Raw genomic sequence first — 18018 nt, 5'->3', positions numbered from 1 at the left:
TGGGCTCCCTCTTTGTTTTGTTTTTTTTGTGTTTTTTTGGTTTTTAAATTTATTTATTTATTTATTTATTTTTGGCTGTGTTGGGTCTTCGTTTCTGTGCTAGGGCTTTCTCTAGTTGTGGCAAGCGGGGTCCACTCTTCATCGCGATGCGCGGGCCTCTCACTATCGCGGCCTCTCGTTGCAGAGCACAGGCTCCAGACGCGCAGGCTCAGTAGTTGTGGCTCACGGGCCTAGTTGCTCCGCGGCATGTGGGATCCTCCCAGAACCAGGGCTCGAACCCAGAACCAGGGCTCGAACCCTTGTCCCTTGCATTGGCAGGCAGATTCTCAACCACTGCGCCACCAGGGAAGCCCTGTTTTGTTTTTTAATTGAAGTACAGTTGATTTACAGTGTTGTGTTAGTTTCTGGTGTATAGCAAAGTGATTATATATATATATATATATATATATATATATATATATACTTTTTCATATTTTTTTCATTACGGTTTATCACAGGATACTGACTGTAGTTCCCTGTGCTATACAGCAGGACCTCGTTGTTTATCTATTTTATGTATAATGGTTTGTATCTGCTAATTTGGGCTCCCTCTCAAACCTGGATTCAGAAGCTCAGTTCCATCTCTTTACCTGCTGTGTGACCCTGAGCAAGTCACTTAACCTCTCTGTGCCTCAGTTTCCTAGGTGTACAGTATTGGGCAGGACACTTCATTCTGCGATTTTTTCACCTGCAAAATGGGTCAATGGGTCATTAGCTTGCTGAGAGGATTCAAAGAGAGAGTCCAGGTGAAAGTGGCTACAGTAAATATCCACTCCATGAGGGGGGGGGTTTCCATCCTGTTCACTGCTGTGTCCCCAGCCATGCAGTAGGTGCTCAAATTTATATTATTTATTTCATTATTAATTATTGAGCAAATGCTTATCATTCTTCTTTTGGGGGACCTGGACTGGGGTGGGGTGGAGGGATCAGGTGCATGAGATATGAATTCCTGCTATCACTCATTCACTCAGCATCCATTTTTGACTCCATCCATTAGTTCACTGGGTGGCAAGGCTATATCCCAAAGGACCCAACACTAGTTGTTTTCCTGCCTCCTCTGCTGCTCATTGGTACCCAAGGGCAGTTTTCCCTTCCTGAACCCACCTCCAAGTCGAAATAGAAACTCAAGGGAATTCCCTGACGGTCCAGTTGTTAGGACACTAACCACTTCCACTGCACGGGGAACGGGTTCGATCCCTAGTCGGAAACTAAGATCCCACAAGCCTTGCAGTGTGGCCTAAATAAATAAATAAATAAGTTCTGCTTACTGCTAAAAAAAATAAAATAAAAAAGGAAAGAAAAGAAACTCAAGAGACCTCTGCAGGCCTGAGTGTGCTGCAAAGAGGCTTGGATGCACCTACCTGGTAAAGGTTCCCACTCGGGGGACAGACACTGGCACTGAGGAAGGAGCCCAGACTGGAGAGAAAGGTGAGAATAAAACCTCTGCAGCCCCTCACCTTTGGATATCCCCCATCCTGGACACCTGGGTGCCCCTAGGATGGGGGCAGGGATGTGGATACCTGGTATGAGAATGAAGATGTGAAGGGGGGGAGCTCTCCCCCAGCCAAGAGAGAGCTGAACAGAACCAATGGAGGTTCCCTGAGAGCCTGGGACAGCGGTGGAACATGCCACCCCAAATGGACACCAGTGTTCTAGAACTTTCTAAGTTAGGTCTCACCTGCATCCCTGATCCAGGCTTTAATTCAATTCTGTTGATTTTTTTGCTTCATAAGAGATTGTTTACCATAGACTTAAGAGCATTACCCATCCTCATGGTTCACCTGCCTGACCCGGGGTAAGTTGCTCATCCTCTCGGGGCCTCGGTTTCCTCATTTGTACAATGGGTGGTAATCCTTACTTCAGCTGTGAGACTTCTGTGAGTGTACATAGAGCATGTAGAACAGTGTCTTGCCCACAGTAGGTGCACGATAAATGCCTGAGGAATAAATGACTACCCCCTTCGTGTCTGACACACTCGGTTTCCCAAATCTCTACAAACATAGAGTCTGGAAAGTGGGCACACGGTGAACCCAAGTCACGGGAGGCTATGAGGTTTAAGGAGAAAGTAAGTTCTCAAAAAATGTCCACTCCAGGGACTTCCCTGGTGGCGCAGTGGTTAAGAATCCACCTGCCAATGCAGGAGACATGGGTTGGAGCCCTGGTCCAGGAAGATCCCACATGACGTGGAGCAACTAAGCCTGTGCGCCACAACTACTGAGCCTGCGCTCAAGAGCCCGCAAGCCACAACTACTGAGCCCACGTGACACAACTACTGAAGCCCGCACGCCTAGAGCCCATGCTCTGCAACAAGACAAGCCACCGCAATGAGAAGCATGTGCACTGCAACGAAGAGTAACCCCCCACTCACCGCAACTAGAGAAAGCCCCCTCACGGCAACGAAGACCCAACGCAGCCAAAAATAAAAATAAATAAAATAAATAAATTCATTAAAAAAAAAGCCTATTTCACACAAGCAGCAACTTTGTCTATTGTGGTCACTGCTGTGTCCTCAGCATGCTAAGTAGGGCCAAGCTTGTAGTAAATATTTAACGAATTTTGTGGGATAAATGTATATTATCATTGTTCGGGGTGGTCTGGGTCCCTCCAACAGGCAAGACTCTCCAAGCTGGCAGTATTGACTTCACTGAAGAAGAAAGAACCAGACAAATTTGTCTGCAGCCCCACCTGCTTCGAAGGGGCAGACATCACAAATTGGGTTCAACGTCTTTAATAGGGCATATTAAACAGCCAGTGAGAATTATTTCTGGCCAGAGAAAGCCTTCTTCCAGGAATGCTTCAAGCAAGATGTGTTTTCCTCCCCGGTTTAATATGTATAATTCGCCTGTTGGGAAAGGAGCCCGGAGAGACTGGCATGATTTAGGAACAATAGACTGTGGACGATTTACCAAGTGTGATCAGCTCCTGCAAGGAAGGAGAAAAGCCATGCAATACATGCTGGGCTCAGAAAGATCTGAAACCCGGTAAAAGCGTTTGACCCATGCATTTCCCAGAAGCTTCCACTACAGTGGGTCCCCGGGGTCAGATGGCTAAATGCCATATGGCTGATCATGCCTGTGATTGGGAAATGAAAACATAATGCCTGCATTGCCCTACTTGGAACAACTACCCCAGAAATTCTTGCCAGTTTCACAAGGGCAGAGGAGGGGACAGTCCTCTTTCCTCCTGCCCCTACCAGCCAATCCCAGCCAAGCCCTGAGTGCATGCCCAGGGCCACATGGCCCAGGCTCCCTGCTGGGGGAGGAGAGGGCTTCAGGATGAGAACCCATGGCTGATGGGAAAGGCAGCCCTCCTAACACCCTGGCCCCCAAGGTGTGGGTGGGGCCTGGAACACTTCTCAATGCAACTGTCCCCAGCCCCCCATCCTGCGGAGGATTAGCTGAGGAGGGCGGAGCAGCCCTCTAGTCACCCATTGGATTTATGGGAATTTCCTCCCCATGTTCATTTAGATATTAACTCGGCCAGGGTAAGCCAAGGCAAACAGACCAGAGCTGGGGTGAACAAGAGGACAGGCATCTGTGGCCTGTGGCCCCACATTGTCCTCCCACCGCCATGGATGTGCCCTGGTTCCTAGGATTGATCCTACTCCTCCTGGGGACCCCCGTTGCCCACGCTGAGCCGCTGTGAGTCTGGAGAACTGAGGGGACATCTGCCATCCGTATGATTCCCCGCATGTGACCCCCGTCCATCACTTCCACCACTTGAGTCCCCCTGTGCTCCCATGTTTGTCTGCTGGCAGGTACATCCTGGTGACCCCCCGGGTCCTGCGGGTCGGCAGCCCGGAGAACATCCACGTGCAGGCTCACTCGGACTCCACAGAGCCCCTCACCAGGCCCCTCAAGGTGAACCTCACCGTGTGGGATTTCCCCATGAAGAAGATGCCAGTGGCTAGGGCTCAGCTCGTTCTCTCACCAGAAAACCACTTTATGGACCAGGCACCAGTGACGGTGGGTGACAGGCCGGGTTGGGTGGCCATAAAGGGAATCTCTGCGTCAGCAGCAAGCATAGAGAGGGGCAGACTCTAGAGGGACTTCCCAAGAGGCACACTGGAGAAGAGATGCAGGGCCTGTGGGGCTTCCCTGGCAGTCCAGTGGTGGGGACTTCACCTTCCACTGAAGGGGGTGCAGGTTCGATCCCTGGTCAGGGAACTAGGATCCCACATGTCTCACAGCCAAAAAACCAAAACATAAAATAGAAGCAGTATTGTAGCAGGTTCAATAAGGTCTTTGAAAATGATCCACATCAAAAAAAAAAGAGATGCAAGGCCTGGATATAGTTACTGCTCCTCTTATGTCCTATCCATTTTTTTAAATTGAAGTATAGTTGATTTACAATGTTGTGTTAATTTCTGCTGTACAGCAAAGTGAGTCAGTTATATATACATTCTTTTTTTTTTAACATCTTTATTGGAGTATAATTGCTTTACAATGGTGTGTTAGTTTCTGCTTTATAACAAAGTGAATCAGCTATACATATACATATATCCCCATATCTCCTCCCTCTTGCATCTCCCTCCCACCCTCCCTATCCCACCCCTCTAGGTGACACAAAGCACCGAGCTGATCTCCCTGTGCTATGCGGCTGCTTCCCACTAGCTAGCTATTTTACATTTAGTACTGTATATATGTCAGTGCCACTCTCTCACTTCGTCCCAGCTTACCCTTCCCCCTCCCCATGTCCTCAAGTCCATTCTCTACATCTGTGTCTTTATTCCTGTCCTGCCCCTAGGTTCTTCAGAACTCTTTTTTTTTTTTTAAGATTCCATATATATGTGTTAGCATATGGTATTTGTTTTTCTCTTTCTGACTTACTTCACTCTGTATGACAGACTCTAGGTGCATCCACCTTACTACAAATAACTCAATTTCGTTTCTTTTTATGGCTGAGTAATGTTCCATTGTATATATGTGCCACATCTTTATCCATTCATCTGTTCTTTTTCTTATTCTTTACCATTATGGTTTATCACAGGATATTGAGTACAGTTCCCTGCGGTATACAGTAGGCCCTTGTTGTTTATCCATTCTATATATACCAGTTTGCATGTCCTATCCATTTAGAAATTCAAAGTCCCGTAGGTCTGGGCTCCGAGAAAGGCCTCGATTAGTCCGTATAACGTCTCTGTGCGAATTAATAAAAGGCGCCCTCTGCTGGTAGTCTGGGAAACTGAGCCTAAACGGGATCGCATCCCCCCTCCACCACCACCCCACCCCCCCACCCCCGACCCCCGCGCTGGGCTGGATGCCCTTGTACAGCAGCAACCTGGGCGGCACACGTGGGGACCTTGCTCCCAAGGGCAGAACCAGAGAGCTCCCATTCAATTGCTTCTCCAAGATCTGGTCCAGGGCTTTGCCCACAGGGATGGAGACCCCAGCAGGCCCTGAGGAGTGTGGGCATCTCTCCCCAGATTCCCGAGAGCCTGGTCTACCCGCCACAACCAGGAACTCAGTACGTCATCATCCAGGCAACCTGGGCACCCACCTCGGCCTCCGCATTAATGGAGAAGCTGGTGCTGGTAGCTCCCCACGCTGGCTACATCTTCATCCAGACAGATAAGACCATCTACACTCCTGAGCAACTGGGTACAGCCCCCAGGCACTTGGCCTGGGGCAGGCGCTGACTCTCATCCCCAGTTTCCCCCATGCCCACATGTTCCACCTCCCAGGGTGTCCTTCTGTCCAAGGCCCCCCTCCACTGCCCGAGATCCTAATGACTATACCCACCCCCTCTCCAAACTCTATCCCGTGCTCAGAGTTTTCCCTCCTCCTCCAGTTCAATACCGGGTGTACACTGTGAACCACAGGATGGATCCTGTGCCCAGGACGTTCACTCTGGACATCAAGGTGACCTCTCCTGAGGGGAGGGCGGATCCCAGACACTGGGGTTATATCACATGCTGAAGGCCTGGGGCATGAACCAACCACCCCCTATCCCCGCAGAACCCGGAGGGGATCGCTGTGATCAGCCAGGATCTCCTGGCCAAGGACAGTGTCTTCGCGAACTCCTTCCGCCTCCCAGAGCTCATCAGGTGCCCTGTTGGGAACCCTAGGGGTGGAGGGAGGGAGGTTCTCCTTCTCAGGCTCCATCTCTCCTAACTCTCTGTGCCTCAGTCTTGGGACCTGGAGCATCGAAGCCAGATACCAAAGTGCACCCGAGCAGAAGTTCAAGGCAAACTTTGAAGTGAAGGAGTTTGGTGAGAAGGGTGTGCCAGGGTAGACAAGGTGGATCACGCAAGGACCGGGGCGGGAAATGCAAAGGAGGTCTCATGGTGCACCTACTTTGTGCCAGGGCCTGAGGACTATGTGCTCCAGCCCTTGGGGGCTGCCAGAATCACTGAGGAAGGAGCGAGTGGGGCAGGGAGGGGACGGGGGGGTGACAGTGAAACGCTGAGGGTGACACTCTCTTTACTACACCCAGTGCTCCCATCTTTTGAGGTCCAGCTGACACCAAACAAGACTTTCTTCTACCTCAACGATGAGGCCCTGGGTGTGAATATCCAGGCCCGGTGAGTTCCTTTACCCCCAGCCTGGCCAGAGGACCAGAAATGCCAAGAAACTGAATGGGTAGAGAGAAATGAGCCACTTCTGTAGCTCTTAGGGTATAGGAGAAGCACTCTCTGCCACCCATGAGACATTCTTGTCCCGCGCGGTTATGCAGACCATCCCTTCAGGTCTCTGGGGTTGTACAGGCCACCTTATCTACCTAATGGAGTTATACGACATCTCATGGTTTGGACCATCTCTAAAGGTCCAAGAGGTTGCATAGGCACCTTTGCCATCTTGTGAGGTTGTCCAGACCATCTCTGAAGCTCTATGAAATTGCAAATGTCACATATGTTGCCTTATGGAATTTACAGACCATCCCCACAACTTTACAAGGCTGCACAGGCCATATTGTCCACCTAGGGTTGTAAGGGCCATATCTGCCACTTCTTGACGTTATAAAGACCATTTCTGCAGCTCTATCATGCCATACAGGTCACCTAGACTGCCTGACGAGGCTTCACAGGCCACCTTTGCCATCCCAGGGGTTGTTCAGATTTCTTTCTTTCCTTTTTTTTTTTTTTTGTCTGCATTGGGTCTTCGTTGCTGTGTGCGGGCTTTCTCTAGTTGCATCGAGCAGGAGCTACTCTTCGCTGTGGTGCGCGGGCTTCTCATTGCGGTGGCTTCTCTTGTTGCAGAGCACAGGCTCTAGGCATGCAGACTTCAGTGGTTGTGGCGCACGAGCTTAGTTGCTCCACGGCATGTGGAATCAAACCCGTGTCCCCTGCATTGGCAGGGGGATTCTTAACCACTGCGCCACCAGGGAAGTCCTTGTTCAGATTTCTCTGTGGCTCCATATGGTTGTACAGCCTACCTCTACCATCCTGTGAGGTTACACAGGCTTCATCTGCAACCCAACAAGGCCTTAAGGGACATATTTGTCACCTCCCAGGCTTGTGTTGGTCAGTAATGGAAACATCTAAGTTACCAGAGGCCACTTCCGCCCCTCCCAAAGTGTTACAGCCATTTCTGCAGCCCCAGGAGATTACACAGGCTGTCTCTGCAGATACATGAGGTTGTGTGGGTGCTTCAGAGCCAGTGAGATGGTTGTCCATCCCCCAGATATATATTCAACAAGCCAGTGGATGGACACGCTCTGGCCATCTTTGGGGTGAAGCAGGATTCCCATCGGATCTCCATCAAAAGCTCCCTGCAGAGGGTGGAGGTGACTGAGACCCACCCCTCCCCTGTCTCTCCTTCCCCACCTCCTCCCCCTTCTTTCCCCCTTCCCCACCTCCCCTTCCTCTACTATCGCCCATTTCCCAAGAAACCATCTCCTCTCCTCTCTCTTGCACTGAGAGCAGATCTTTGAAGGCCTCGGCCACGTCTCCCTCCAGAAGGACACACTGATGGCCACATTCCAAGGCCCGGAAGAGGACTTCATTGGGGCCTCAATCTTTGTCAACGTCACTGTCTTCTCCTCAGGTGCCACCCTCACCCAGGCCCCTGGCTGAGGTCAGGACCCTGTGTCCTTTCCCAACCCAGACACTCCACCCATGTGACCTTGGGCCACCTCCTGCCTCAGTTTCCTCATCAGAGAAATGGGGAAATGCTGGAAGGGCTGGGAGGAGCTGAAATCGTGTTACTGTCTTTTCCTGCCTTCACCAAGATGGGCCTCCCATACCAGCCTGCTCTTTCCCCAGGAAACTGAACCTCTGCCACAGAACTTACGATCCTCCTGTCTCTCCAGGGGGTGAGATGGTCCAGGCCGAGACCTCCGGGGTGAAGATTGTCCAGAGCCCGTACAACATCAAGTTCACCAGGACACCCCAGTATTTCAAGCCAGGGATGCCATTCCACTTTAGGGTCAGAGTCTGGGTTCACTCCACGCAGGGACTCTGGGCCCCTCCCTGAAACAGACCTTCCCAGGAGACAAAAACCCACACAGGTTTCACCTGCCTCCCAGAGCTCATCTGTCTGAGAGCTGAGTCCATCATGCCTCCAGACCAATCCCAAGGTTCCCTCAAGTCTTCACCAGGTCCCCCCAAAGCACAGTGATGGCTCCAGAATTTCTCTGTGGGGGGTTAGGGATCACAGTCAGGCTGGAAGGTGATGCTTAGAAGTTTATCTTAAGGCTACATTTGCCCAGAAAGCATGCTATTTTTACATACATTCATCTGGGGTGACTTTGAAATGTCTGATAAGCATTAGAAAAGCTGGAGACATCCTTTGGTGCCAATCCTACTCCAAGTTTTCCCCAAGACCTCCACATCTCCTCCTACCCTTTTCACCCTCAATTCCCCCCACCCTTACACCCCGGTACACCAACAACCAGGGCTGCCACATACGGTTGTACTCTGCAAAACTCTAGGGGCTCCACTCATAGGCTCTAAATGAGAGGTGCCCCTGGTGTTGCTCAGTGCACAACTTGTACAGCTGTACAAGGCAGTCCTATCCAGATTGCATTCCCAGTTCCCACCTCTTACAACAGGCCACCCCCAGGCCTGTCCTTCATCTCATGCCAGATTCCACCCCAGGTCTTTGTCTCAAATCCTGATGGGTCCCCAGCCTCCAAAGTCCTCGTCCGCTGCCAAAACCACAAAGTACATACCTCGTCCAGTGGGGTGGCCACTCTGACCATCAACACAAATGGAGATCTGAAGGAGCTCCCTATCCTGGTACCAACCTTATGGGGCAGGGATAGTGGGGCTGGGACTGTGTGAGCTGGAAGGGTTATTAGGGGTTTACTTGCCCATGATGCTCCCCAGGTGGAAACTGATGCACCTCTCCAGCCAGAGGAGCAGGCTTCAGCCAGGATGACAGCTTGGCCTTACTCAACTCAGAACGGGTCTGGGAACTTCCTGCACATTGAGGTGAAGACATTGGGCACAGAGGTTGGCAGCAACATCCAGCTGAGCCTCAACACAAAGCATCAAAATCCTGCAACCAAGGACTGGATCACTCACTTCACCATCCTGGTGAGGGGTTAGGACCAGGACTTGAGCTGGTGGGAACCATCTGGGATGGACTCAGACCTAGAGGCTGAAGCAAAGGGACTAGGGGGCTCCCTTGTGGGCTGGGATAGCCTAGGGGAAGGGCTGGTTCTACCCTTCTCATCCATAGTCGCCCTTGTCTCCAAGGTCCTGAGTAAGGGCCAGATTGTGTATGCCAAACATCAGTTAAAAAGTCATGGGAGTGTCTACACGTCAGCCATTATTGATGTGACTTCAAAGATGCTTCCTTCCTTCCGCATCCTGGCCTTTTATTTACTGCCAAGGGGAACAGGGCAGGACCCTGAACTGGTGGCTGATTCCATTTGGATTGATGTGAATGACAAATGCAAGGAGAAGGTGAGTCAAACTCCTTGAAGTTGTACACCACCATCATAATGCTTGGGAGATGGTCTGTACAAATTCAAGGGCTCTCAGTCTGGAGGCAGAGGAGAGGAAGGAGAAGTGATGTGGCCTTAAAAGCTCAACTTAAGAGGTGGAGAAGATGCAAGTAAATGTGTAGAGTTGAGATTGGCCTGGTGGAGTTCCCAGATGCTCCATCAGAGCTGAGGGAGCATGAACTTGAAAGTGGACTTGTGGAAGCCCTTTGGTGACCTATGAGCCTCTTTTCCTGACATCTCTCTTTTTCCTTGCTTAGCTGAAGGTTGGCATGAAGAATGAAGGATACCTCCAGCCTGTACAGCCCAGCAGCCAAGTGGAATTGAAGGTGACAGGTGATGCAGAGGCCACAGTAGGGCTGGTGGCTGTGGACAAGGCTGTCTATATCTTGAACAGCAAACACAAGCTCACACAGAAGAAGGTAAGAACATGTGGGCTTTGGACCCAAAGATTGCCTGGAGATTCTAGCTGGAGCCTCAGTTTCTTCACCTAGTAAATGAACAATATCGGTGGTTGCAAGGATTCAAGGAGCCTGTGCACAGCACAGAGATTGGCAGGTAGCAAGGGCTCAATAAATGGGTGGTTATGTGAAAATTATTATTTGAACCAGCAATTACAGTGCACCATTGCACCTTCCCTGGAGGGGTCATACAGGCTCCAAATCCAGGTTCCTCTCTTGACCCTCAGGTCTGGGATACGGTGGAGGAACATGACATTGGCTGCACAGCAGGCAGTGGGAAAGACAGACTTGCTGTGTTCAAGGATGCTGGATTGGACATGAAGATGAGCACAGGGATGGACACTTTGGCAAGCTCGGGTACTTAAGGGGGGCAGGAAGAGGGCAGGGGTGGGGGAAGTGCTATCTAGTGGTTAGGAACATGGACTTTGGTGTGAAAGAGATGAGCTAAAACCTAGGACCCTGCCACTTACCATAGGCTGATCATATTTCCTCTCTGATTCTCAATTTATCTCTCCATAAAATGTACATAATAATAGAAGTAACTTACTGTGTGCTAATTAAGATGTAGTTTTGGCCATGTGTATCAGAGATACAAATTAACAGTAGCTTAAACAGGTAGAAGTTTATTTCTTGCTCAGTAACAGTCCAGAGGTCATTCTGGGACTCAGGCTCCTTCTAGCTTGTTGCTCTGCCATATTCCAAGATGAAGTCTCACCAGGACCTCCTGCCAGGCACCAGGATGAAGGGAAGTGGAAAGAATAGTACACTTCTCTCTCATCTCATTGGCCAGAACTCAGTTACATGGCCCTATCTAGATACAAAGGAGGCTGGGAAATGTAGTCTTCATTCTGAGTGATACATAAAAGATGGAGGTTTAGTTGCCACAAACGATAGGGGAGAATGGATATTTTGGGGACAACTAGGAGGGTCTTCTTTTCAGCTATAAATAGTGATATTAATAACAATTTCTGGGACTTCCCTGCTGGTCCAGTGGCTAAGACTCCACACTCCCAATGCAGGGGGCCTGGGTTCAATCCCTGGTAAGGGAACTAGATCCTACATGCCACAACTAAAAGATCCCACATGCCACAACTAAAAGACCCCGCATGCTGCAATGAAGATCCTGAGTGCTGCAACTAAGACCTGGCACAGCCAGATAAATAAATAAATAAATATTTTTTTAAAAATAACAATTTCTATTTACTACAAACTGGACCCTGTGCCAAGTACTTTTACATGCATGATCTCATAGATAGAACTATGATTATTCCATTTTACATAGCTGGAGAAATTAAAACCCAGAGAGGTTAAGTGACTTGCTGAAGATTGCACAACTTTTTTTAAAAAATAAATTTATTTTATTTATTTATTTTTGGCTGCATTGGGTCTTTGTTGCTGCACGCAGGCTTTCTCTAGTTGTGGCGAGCGGGGGCTGCTCTTCGTTGCAGTGCGCGGGCTTCTCATTGCAGTGGCTTGTTGTGGAGCATGGGCTCTAGGTGCACGGGCTTCAGTAGTTGTGGCACATGGGCTCAGTAGTTGTGCCTCACGGGCTCTAGAGCGCAGGCTCAGTAGTTGTGGCGCACAGGCTTAGTTGCTCCATGGCATGTGGGATCTTCCCGGACCAGGGCTTGAACCTGTGTCCCCTGCATTGGCAGGCAGATTCTTGACAATTGCACCACCAGGGAAGCCCTGCACAACTTTTAAGTGGCAAATCTTGACTACAAAGAGGCTGTGGGATAAAATGAGGTGATGCATATAAAGCACTGGGTATGCAGTAAGCACCCAATAAATCTCAAGGATGTTGATAATGATCTTGACACTTGTCCTCTCATTCTTCCCTCTGATCCCCAGACTGGCACTGCCCCCAGAGTCCATCTCCCAGCCGTCACCGCCGCTCCCTGAAGAGGCTGGAGACCAAGAGGAATGCAGGTCAGAGCTAAAGCTGGATGTGCCCTCCTGGCTCCCTAATCTGTATTCATCAGGGCTTAGAAAAGAAAACTGAAACCACTCTAGTTACTCCAGTCGGGGGGCAGGGAGGGGAGGTGATTTAATGATGGTAGTTTGGTGCTTTCAAAATCATTAGCTGAACTTTAGGAGTGGAAGTTGGAAGGCTGCTTGCTGAGACTCAAGATCACTCCATTGTAGTTCTTGCAATGCAAGAAATCTAGGTTTCAGTGCATGAAATCTCAGGAAACTCTGCCAAAATCTCTCATGAAGCTGGCAGGTAGATAGTGAAACACAGAATTATGCCTGTTACAAAAACACATAGACTGGAGCCCACCCATCAGCTACCACCGTTGCAGGGACAATGGTCTCCACCTCTCTTCCACTTTCCAAATTTCTATACAAGAGCATCTGGGTGGCAGAATCTCATCCCATCCAGAACCCTAGCAGCAAGGGGGTCTGGGAAATGTAGTTTTTAGATGTCTAGCTTCTGTGATACAGGAAGGAAGGTAGATGAAGGGGGAGATGGATAGCATGTAGACCAAGACCAGGGTGTGGATGGGACCAAGAAGCCTAGAGTTCAAGGAAGATGAGAGGCAGCACTGGGTGTTGTTAGAAGCATGGATTCTATGAATATTAGATTTTTCAGTCTTTTTAAGCAGCACTAATGACTTTGTGGATCTAAATAAAGGAAAAATAAGTGAAATCTAATAAAAATTGAGGTAAAACCCTAACTCTAATTTCAATATCGAAAATCATGCTAACCTTCTGAGAAAAGTACATAATATAGACCGTTGTTTTATTTATGGTAACAATCACTTAACTATAGATGTTCTAACCATGTTATATGGTAGACAATAAGATTATTAAATTACTCTAATATTTTCTATCTTTAAGTGCATTCCTTCAGTTCACTAATTTAGAAGCATTCAACTTGACATCATGCTCTACAGCAAGTTTTGTGTTTTCATTTTTTTAAAACACACAACGAAAACCAGGAGTCAAAATCACAACTTTAATAAATAAACATGGCGTTGCCAATGCCTGTCCAAAAAGAAGGAGAAGGAGAAGAAATAGCAGGGGCAGCAGCATGAATTCCAGTCCCAGCTCTGCCACTTGTGAGCTGTGTGACCCTGGGCCAGTGAATTGACCTCTCTGTAGCTCAGCTTCCTCATCAGAACTCATCATATGAGTTCAATGTGAAGCTTCAGGGGAAAGACACGGGCAAAGTTCTAGGGACAGCATTGCCAGAGATACCGCTAAACAGAGGTCAGGTGTACATGGCATTGAGGTGGATGGGTCCCTGCTTCCTCAGGTCCTACCCAGCCCCTCCTCTGTCCCACTAACTCTGGCTTGCAGTGAACAAGTTCGAGACAGAGCTGGAGCGAAAGTGCTGTGAGGCTGGGATCCGGGAGAGCCCAGTGGGGCTATCGTGTGAGGAGAGGACCCGTCATGTCCGCTATGGACCAGTCTGCATCGCCGCTTTCCTGAGCTGCTGCCGTCTGTCTGAGGCCCTGACTCGGGAGGCCCGAGAGGAGCAGCTGCTTCTGGGGACAAGTGAGGGGGCCACGGCAGGAGGCACAGGGTCGGGGGGCTCCACTGAGGGACATGGAGTGCCATGGACAGGTCAAGGGGTGCCATGTGCCATGGAGGGATGAGGTGGGAGGACCCCACTGAAGAGTCTGGTGGGTCATGGGAGACATGCAAAAGACACCCTGACCCACACCTGCTCCCTACAGCGGATGAAGACGAGGACTTTGATGACATCTTCCAGGAGGACCAGCCTGTCCGGAGCTTGTTCCCTGAAAGTTGGTTCTGGAAGAAGATAACTCTGCCCAAAAGTGAATCGGGGTAGGACTATGGCCCCCATGCCAGCCTCTGGTCCCTGGCCCTTTCCATGCATCAGGGGGCATCCATCATGGCCAATGCCCCCAGGAGTGACATTGAGCTCTCAGCATTGTCCCATGACAGGAAACTTCCTGGATGGGGATAAAGATCCCAGTGGGTCCCCCAAAATGATGTCCCTCTAGTGATAATTTCTCTAACTGGGTGACCCACTGACCCCTTCATAGTGACGGTAAGCCCAAGACAGTAACCCTCAATCAGAGGCTCTGTCCAGGCTGCACAGACTCACTTATGTTCCCTTCCCCCTACCCTGGCACTTTCTGCAGCATCTCGCACTACAGCACCCTTGTGACCGTGCCAGATTCCATCACCACATGGCAGTTTGTGGCCGTCAGTCTCAAGGCTGGACAAGGTGACCCCACAAGCCCAGTGCTGAAGGAATAGGAGAACAGTGGCCCTGGCCAGCCCCAGGGCAGTTGGCCTCTGCTTAACGTCAAGTGCTCTCCTGGTTCTAGGTCTTTGCGTCTCTGACCCCTTTGAGCTGACAGTTATGAAATCATTCTTTGTGGATCTTAAGTTGCCCTTCTCCGTGATCAGGAATGAGCAGGTCCAGATCCAAGCTGTGCTGTACAATTTCATGGTCTACCCGGTCAAGGTGAAGCCCCCAGCCTTCCCCTCTCCCCCCAAAAACGTCTGTCAGTGTGTTTTATAAGGGGGATGGAGGGTGTCCATTATTCGAAGGAGCCAGTGAAGTGGCAGCATTTTTGAAAAAGTTTCTAAGACATTTTCCCATTTAAGCCTCACGATAACCCCAGGAGATGGATGCTATGACTGTTCTTGGTTTGGAGATGAGGAAACTTACATGGCTTTCCTGATAGGGAAACTTACATGGCTTTCCTGAGATCACATAGCACCTAAGTGACAGAAGGGGTTTGAACCCAGGCAGGGTCTTTACTCTCAATCATTATGCTACACTGTCACCTACTCAGGATTCTCAGGGTGGGGGCCGGGAGGAGACTGCGACTCTAGGGTCCTGGGCCTCCTCATGCATCAAGACCCTCTAACTGCCCACCCTGCCCCAGGTCCGAGTGGAGTTCCCCCACAAGGAGCCACTGTGCAGTGCGGCAAAGCCAGGAGCCCCTTCCCGCCAGGTGGTTGTCGTGCCCCCCACCTCCTCCAAGATGGTGCCCTTCGTGCTTCTCCCACTTGAAACAGGCAAAGTGGATGTGGAGGTCAAGGTCATGGGCTTTGGGGTCCAGGACCACGTGAGGAAGACACTCCTGGTCCAGGTAATAGGCACCCCCAGCCCTTGCTGCCAGTGCAGCGAGTGGGGCTTCTCCTGAGCTCCAGGTTGTGTGATCACGGGAGGGGCAGGTGGGCCCAAGATCAATGAACAGGCCTCCAAGAAAGGAGTGAGGTGCGAGACAATGATTTGAAAGTTCAATCACAGAGTCCCCACTTCGGGACTTTGGAGTCAGGCTCGGGTTCAAACCTTGTCTCTTCTGTGTGACCTTGGACAAGTTACTTAACTTCTCTGAGCCTCTGTTTCCTCATTTGCAGGATGGGGATAATCCTCATACCCACGAATAATCAGAGAGCTGTGAAGATTACACACGACCAGTGCATGACCCATCAGTGATACTTTATTTACTTAAACACATTTTTTAGCACTTAGGATATAGCGCTTTAAGAATATTAACTCACTGCACCCTCAGAACAACTCTCTGAGGTAGGAACTACTGTACTCTCCCTTTTATGGATGAGAAAACTGAGACACAGAGGGGTGAAGTAATTTGTCCAAGGTCATGCAGCTAGGAAGCAAAAGAGCTGGGATTTGAACCCAGATATCTGGGTCCCAGAGCCTGTGCTAAAAGCTGTATTTCCTCTTACTGTCATTATTACTATTGTTTTTAACTTTCTTCTTTACTGCATCCTACAGGCAGAGGGTCAGATACAGCAAATATCCCATAGCATCCTCCTGAACCCCCAAGGTTTGTGGGGTCTTCAGGGAGCACGTGGGATCCTGGGACCATGCTCCAGTGGAGGGAGGGGCTGAAATGAGGGGATCTGGTCAGAGGGCCAGTCTGAGATTCTCCCAGAGTCTGCAGTCTAACCCTGACCTCCCCAGTCCCAGAACCTGTTTGTCACACAAAGTTGTGCCTGCTCAGGTCAGACCCAGATGGAGCTGGTGCCAAAACAGGACTTTTTGAACAAGATGCCCAACACAGAGGCAGAAGTGTTTGTCAGCATTCAAGGTGCCTAGACAGAGCTGGCTCCTGTGGGGGCTGAAGGAGGGACTGGGGGTACCTACGGTCCCCATCGGGGAGCCATGGTAGCTTAGACCATGCCCACCTGACAGGTGACATCCTTGGAGAGACCATCCTGGGCAGCCTGACACCCAGAGAAACAAGGCGACTGCTGAGGGTCCCCACTGGCTGCCCCGAACAGACGCTGAGCTCCCTGGCACCCGTGATCATCCTGGCCCGCTATTTGGATAGCACGGGCCAGTGGAACAAGGTTGGGGTGGAGCTCAGGGAGCAAGTGATGAAGAACATTGTCAGCGGTGAGAGCGGATCCCCTCCTGGGACCTCGATGAGGGTGTCTGGGACTCTTGGGGAGGGTGGTTGAGGTACCCCTGGGGTTGGAGGAGGCCCCCACTGGACCTTCGCAGACAATAGCACCCAGACTCTGACTCTTCTCCCTGATGACAACCTGATACCAAGTCCCCCAGGTGACCCCCAATGGTGACCCCCACATTATTCCTTCACCCTGACCCCTCTCCCAGGCTACAAGTCTCATAACAGACACCCTGGTTAACCCCAAAGCAGCAACCTCCCAGGTTATGTTATATTCAGACACTGTCCCAGGTTATAGCCAATCAGTTCCATGCCCTGGGCTACACCCCCAGGGAACTTCCAGGCAGAAGACTCCAGAATAATCCCAGGTGGTGGCCTTCCGGTTACAGCCATAGATACATACTCCGGTTACACCCTGACAGAGACCCTCAAGCTAGTTTGGATGCTGACCCCGTCTCCCTGGTTACACTCAGACACCAACTCTCCATCCAGCTGCTCTGGATGGTGTTCCATCCAAGTAACACCCAGACACTAACATCCCCAGTGTTAAACCCAAACAGTAAACCTCCAGGTAGCCTTCAGATAATACCCAAGTAGCAATGCTCAGAATCTACCCCCGAGGTGCCCTCTCCAGAATACACCAAGGAGTAACATCCTCTGACTACACAGACACACTGACGTCTCTAGTTTACAGCCAAGAAACAACCCCCAGGAAAACACCCAGGTAGTGGCCCCTCAGGATACGCCCTTTCCTGGGTTTCACCTTCCATGATCCCTCCTAGTAGTAATTTCCAGTCACACCCCAATGGCGCAGTTTCCCAGTTTACTCCCAGATACAGCTGTACCCTGGCTCCCACTGTCACATGTGGCCATGACCTTCATTTACACCTGGGCCCTGCAGCTCCCTCCTTAATGCACCTGGACCAGTCCCCTCCTGCAGGTTACATCTAGATATGATGCACCCCTAAGTCCCACCCATACCCTGCCCCCCAGATTATGCCTGGTAATAACCCCCGCTTCACAGCCCCACCCAAGCACCAACTCTCCTGGTAAACCCCCATCCACCTGTTTTCCCAGGGTACAGCCGGATGCTGACCCACCGGAGTGCAGATAGCACCTACCACACCAGCAAGGGAAACCCAGGAAGCACCTGGTAATGATGAGGGCACTGGTAGGAGGAAGCCTGAGGGACCAGCCTGGGGCTTGATGACCCCAGAAGTATCCCCACTGAGGGGTCTTGGGGCAGGCAGCCTGTGGGCCAGCAG

At 50.5% G+C, this 18018-nt stretch overlaps 1 protein-coding gene across 2 annotated transcripts in view; it reads left to right on the top strand.

Annotated features, from left to right (window-relative positions):
• Positions 1–452: 452 nt before the first annotated feature.
• Positions 453–18018, top strand: part of LOC309623281 (complement C3-like) — a 34863-nt gene continuing 17297 nt past the window's right edge. The window contains exons 1-25 of one of the 2 annotated variants that reach the window (XM_082379999.1): positions 453–3680; positions 3797–4004; positions 5465–5639; positions 5830–5900; positions 5997–6085; positions 6168–6250; positions 6475–6562; positions 7662–7764; positions 7904–8024; positions 8290–8405; positions 9077–9217; positions 9308–9517; positions 9680–9889; positions 10188–10349; positions 10616–10745; positions 12240–12317; positions 13692–13889; positions 14072–14183; positions 14504–14589; positions 14693–14832; positions 15260–15466; positions 16117–16168; positions 16346–16432; positions 16537–16740; positions 17831–17906. In XM_082379999.1, coding sequence (XP_082236125.1) covers positions 3610–3680; positions 3797–4004; positions 5465–5639; positions 5830–5900; positions 5997–6085; positions 6168–6250; positions 6475–6562; positions 7662–7764; positions 7904–8024; positions 8290–8405; positions 9077–9217; positions 9308–9517; positions 9680–9889; positions 10188–10349; positions 10616–10745; positions 12240–12317; positions 13692–13889; positions 14072–14183; positions 14504–14589; positions 14693–14832; positions 15260–15466; positions 16117–16168; positions 16346–16432; positions 16537–16740; positions 17831–17906 — 3218 coding nt within the window. In that variant the 5' untranslated portion in view covers positions 453–3609. The remainder of the gene's footprint in view (positions 3681–3796; positions 4005–5464; positions 5640–5829; positions 5901–5996; positions 6086–6167; positions 6251–6474; positions 6563–7661; positions 7765–7903; positions 8025–8289; positions 8406–9076; positions 9218–9307; positions 9518–9679; positions 9890–10187; positions 10350–10615; positions 10746–12239; positions 12318–13691; positions 13890–14071; positions 14184–14503; positions 14590–14692; positions 14833–15259; positions 15467–16116; positions 16169–16345; positions 16433–16536; positions 16741–17830; positions 17907–18018) is intronic. The other variant, XM_082380000.1, reaches the window with a different exon arrangement.

This window comes from Balaenoptera borealis (assembly GCF_965194805.1).
Source record: "Balaenoptera borealis genome assembly, chromosome: 2".
Lineage (NCBI taxonomy): Eukaryota > Metazoa > Chordata > Mammalia > Artiodactyla > Balaenopteridae > Balaenoptera > Balaenoptera borealis.
This window is presented reverse-complemented; position numbering and strand designations above follow the sequence as displayed.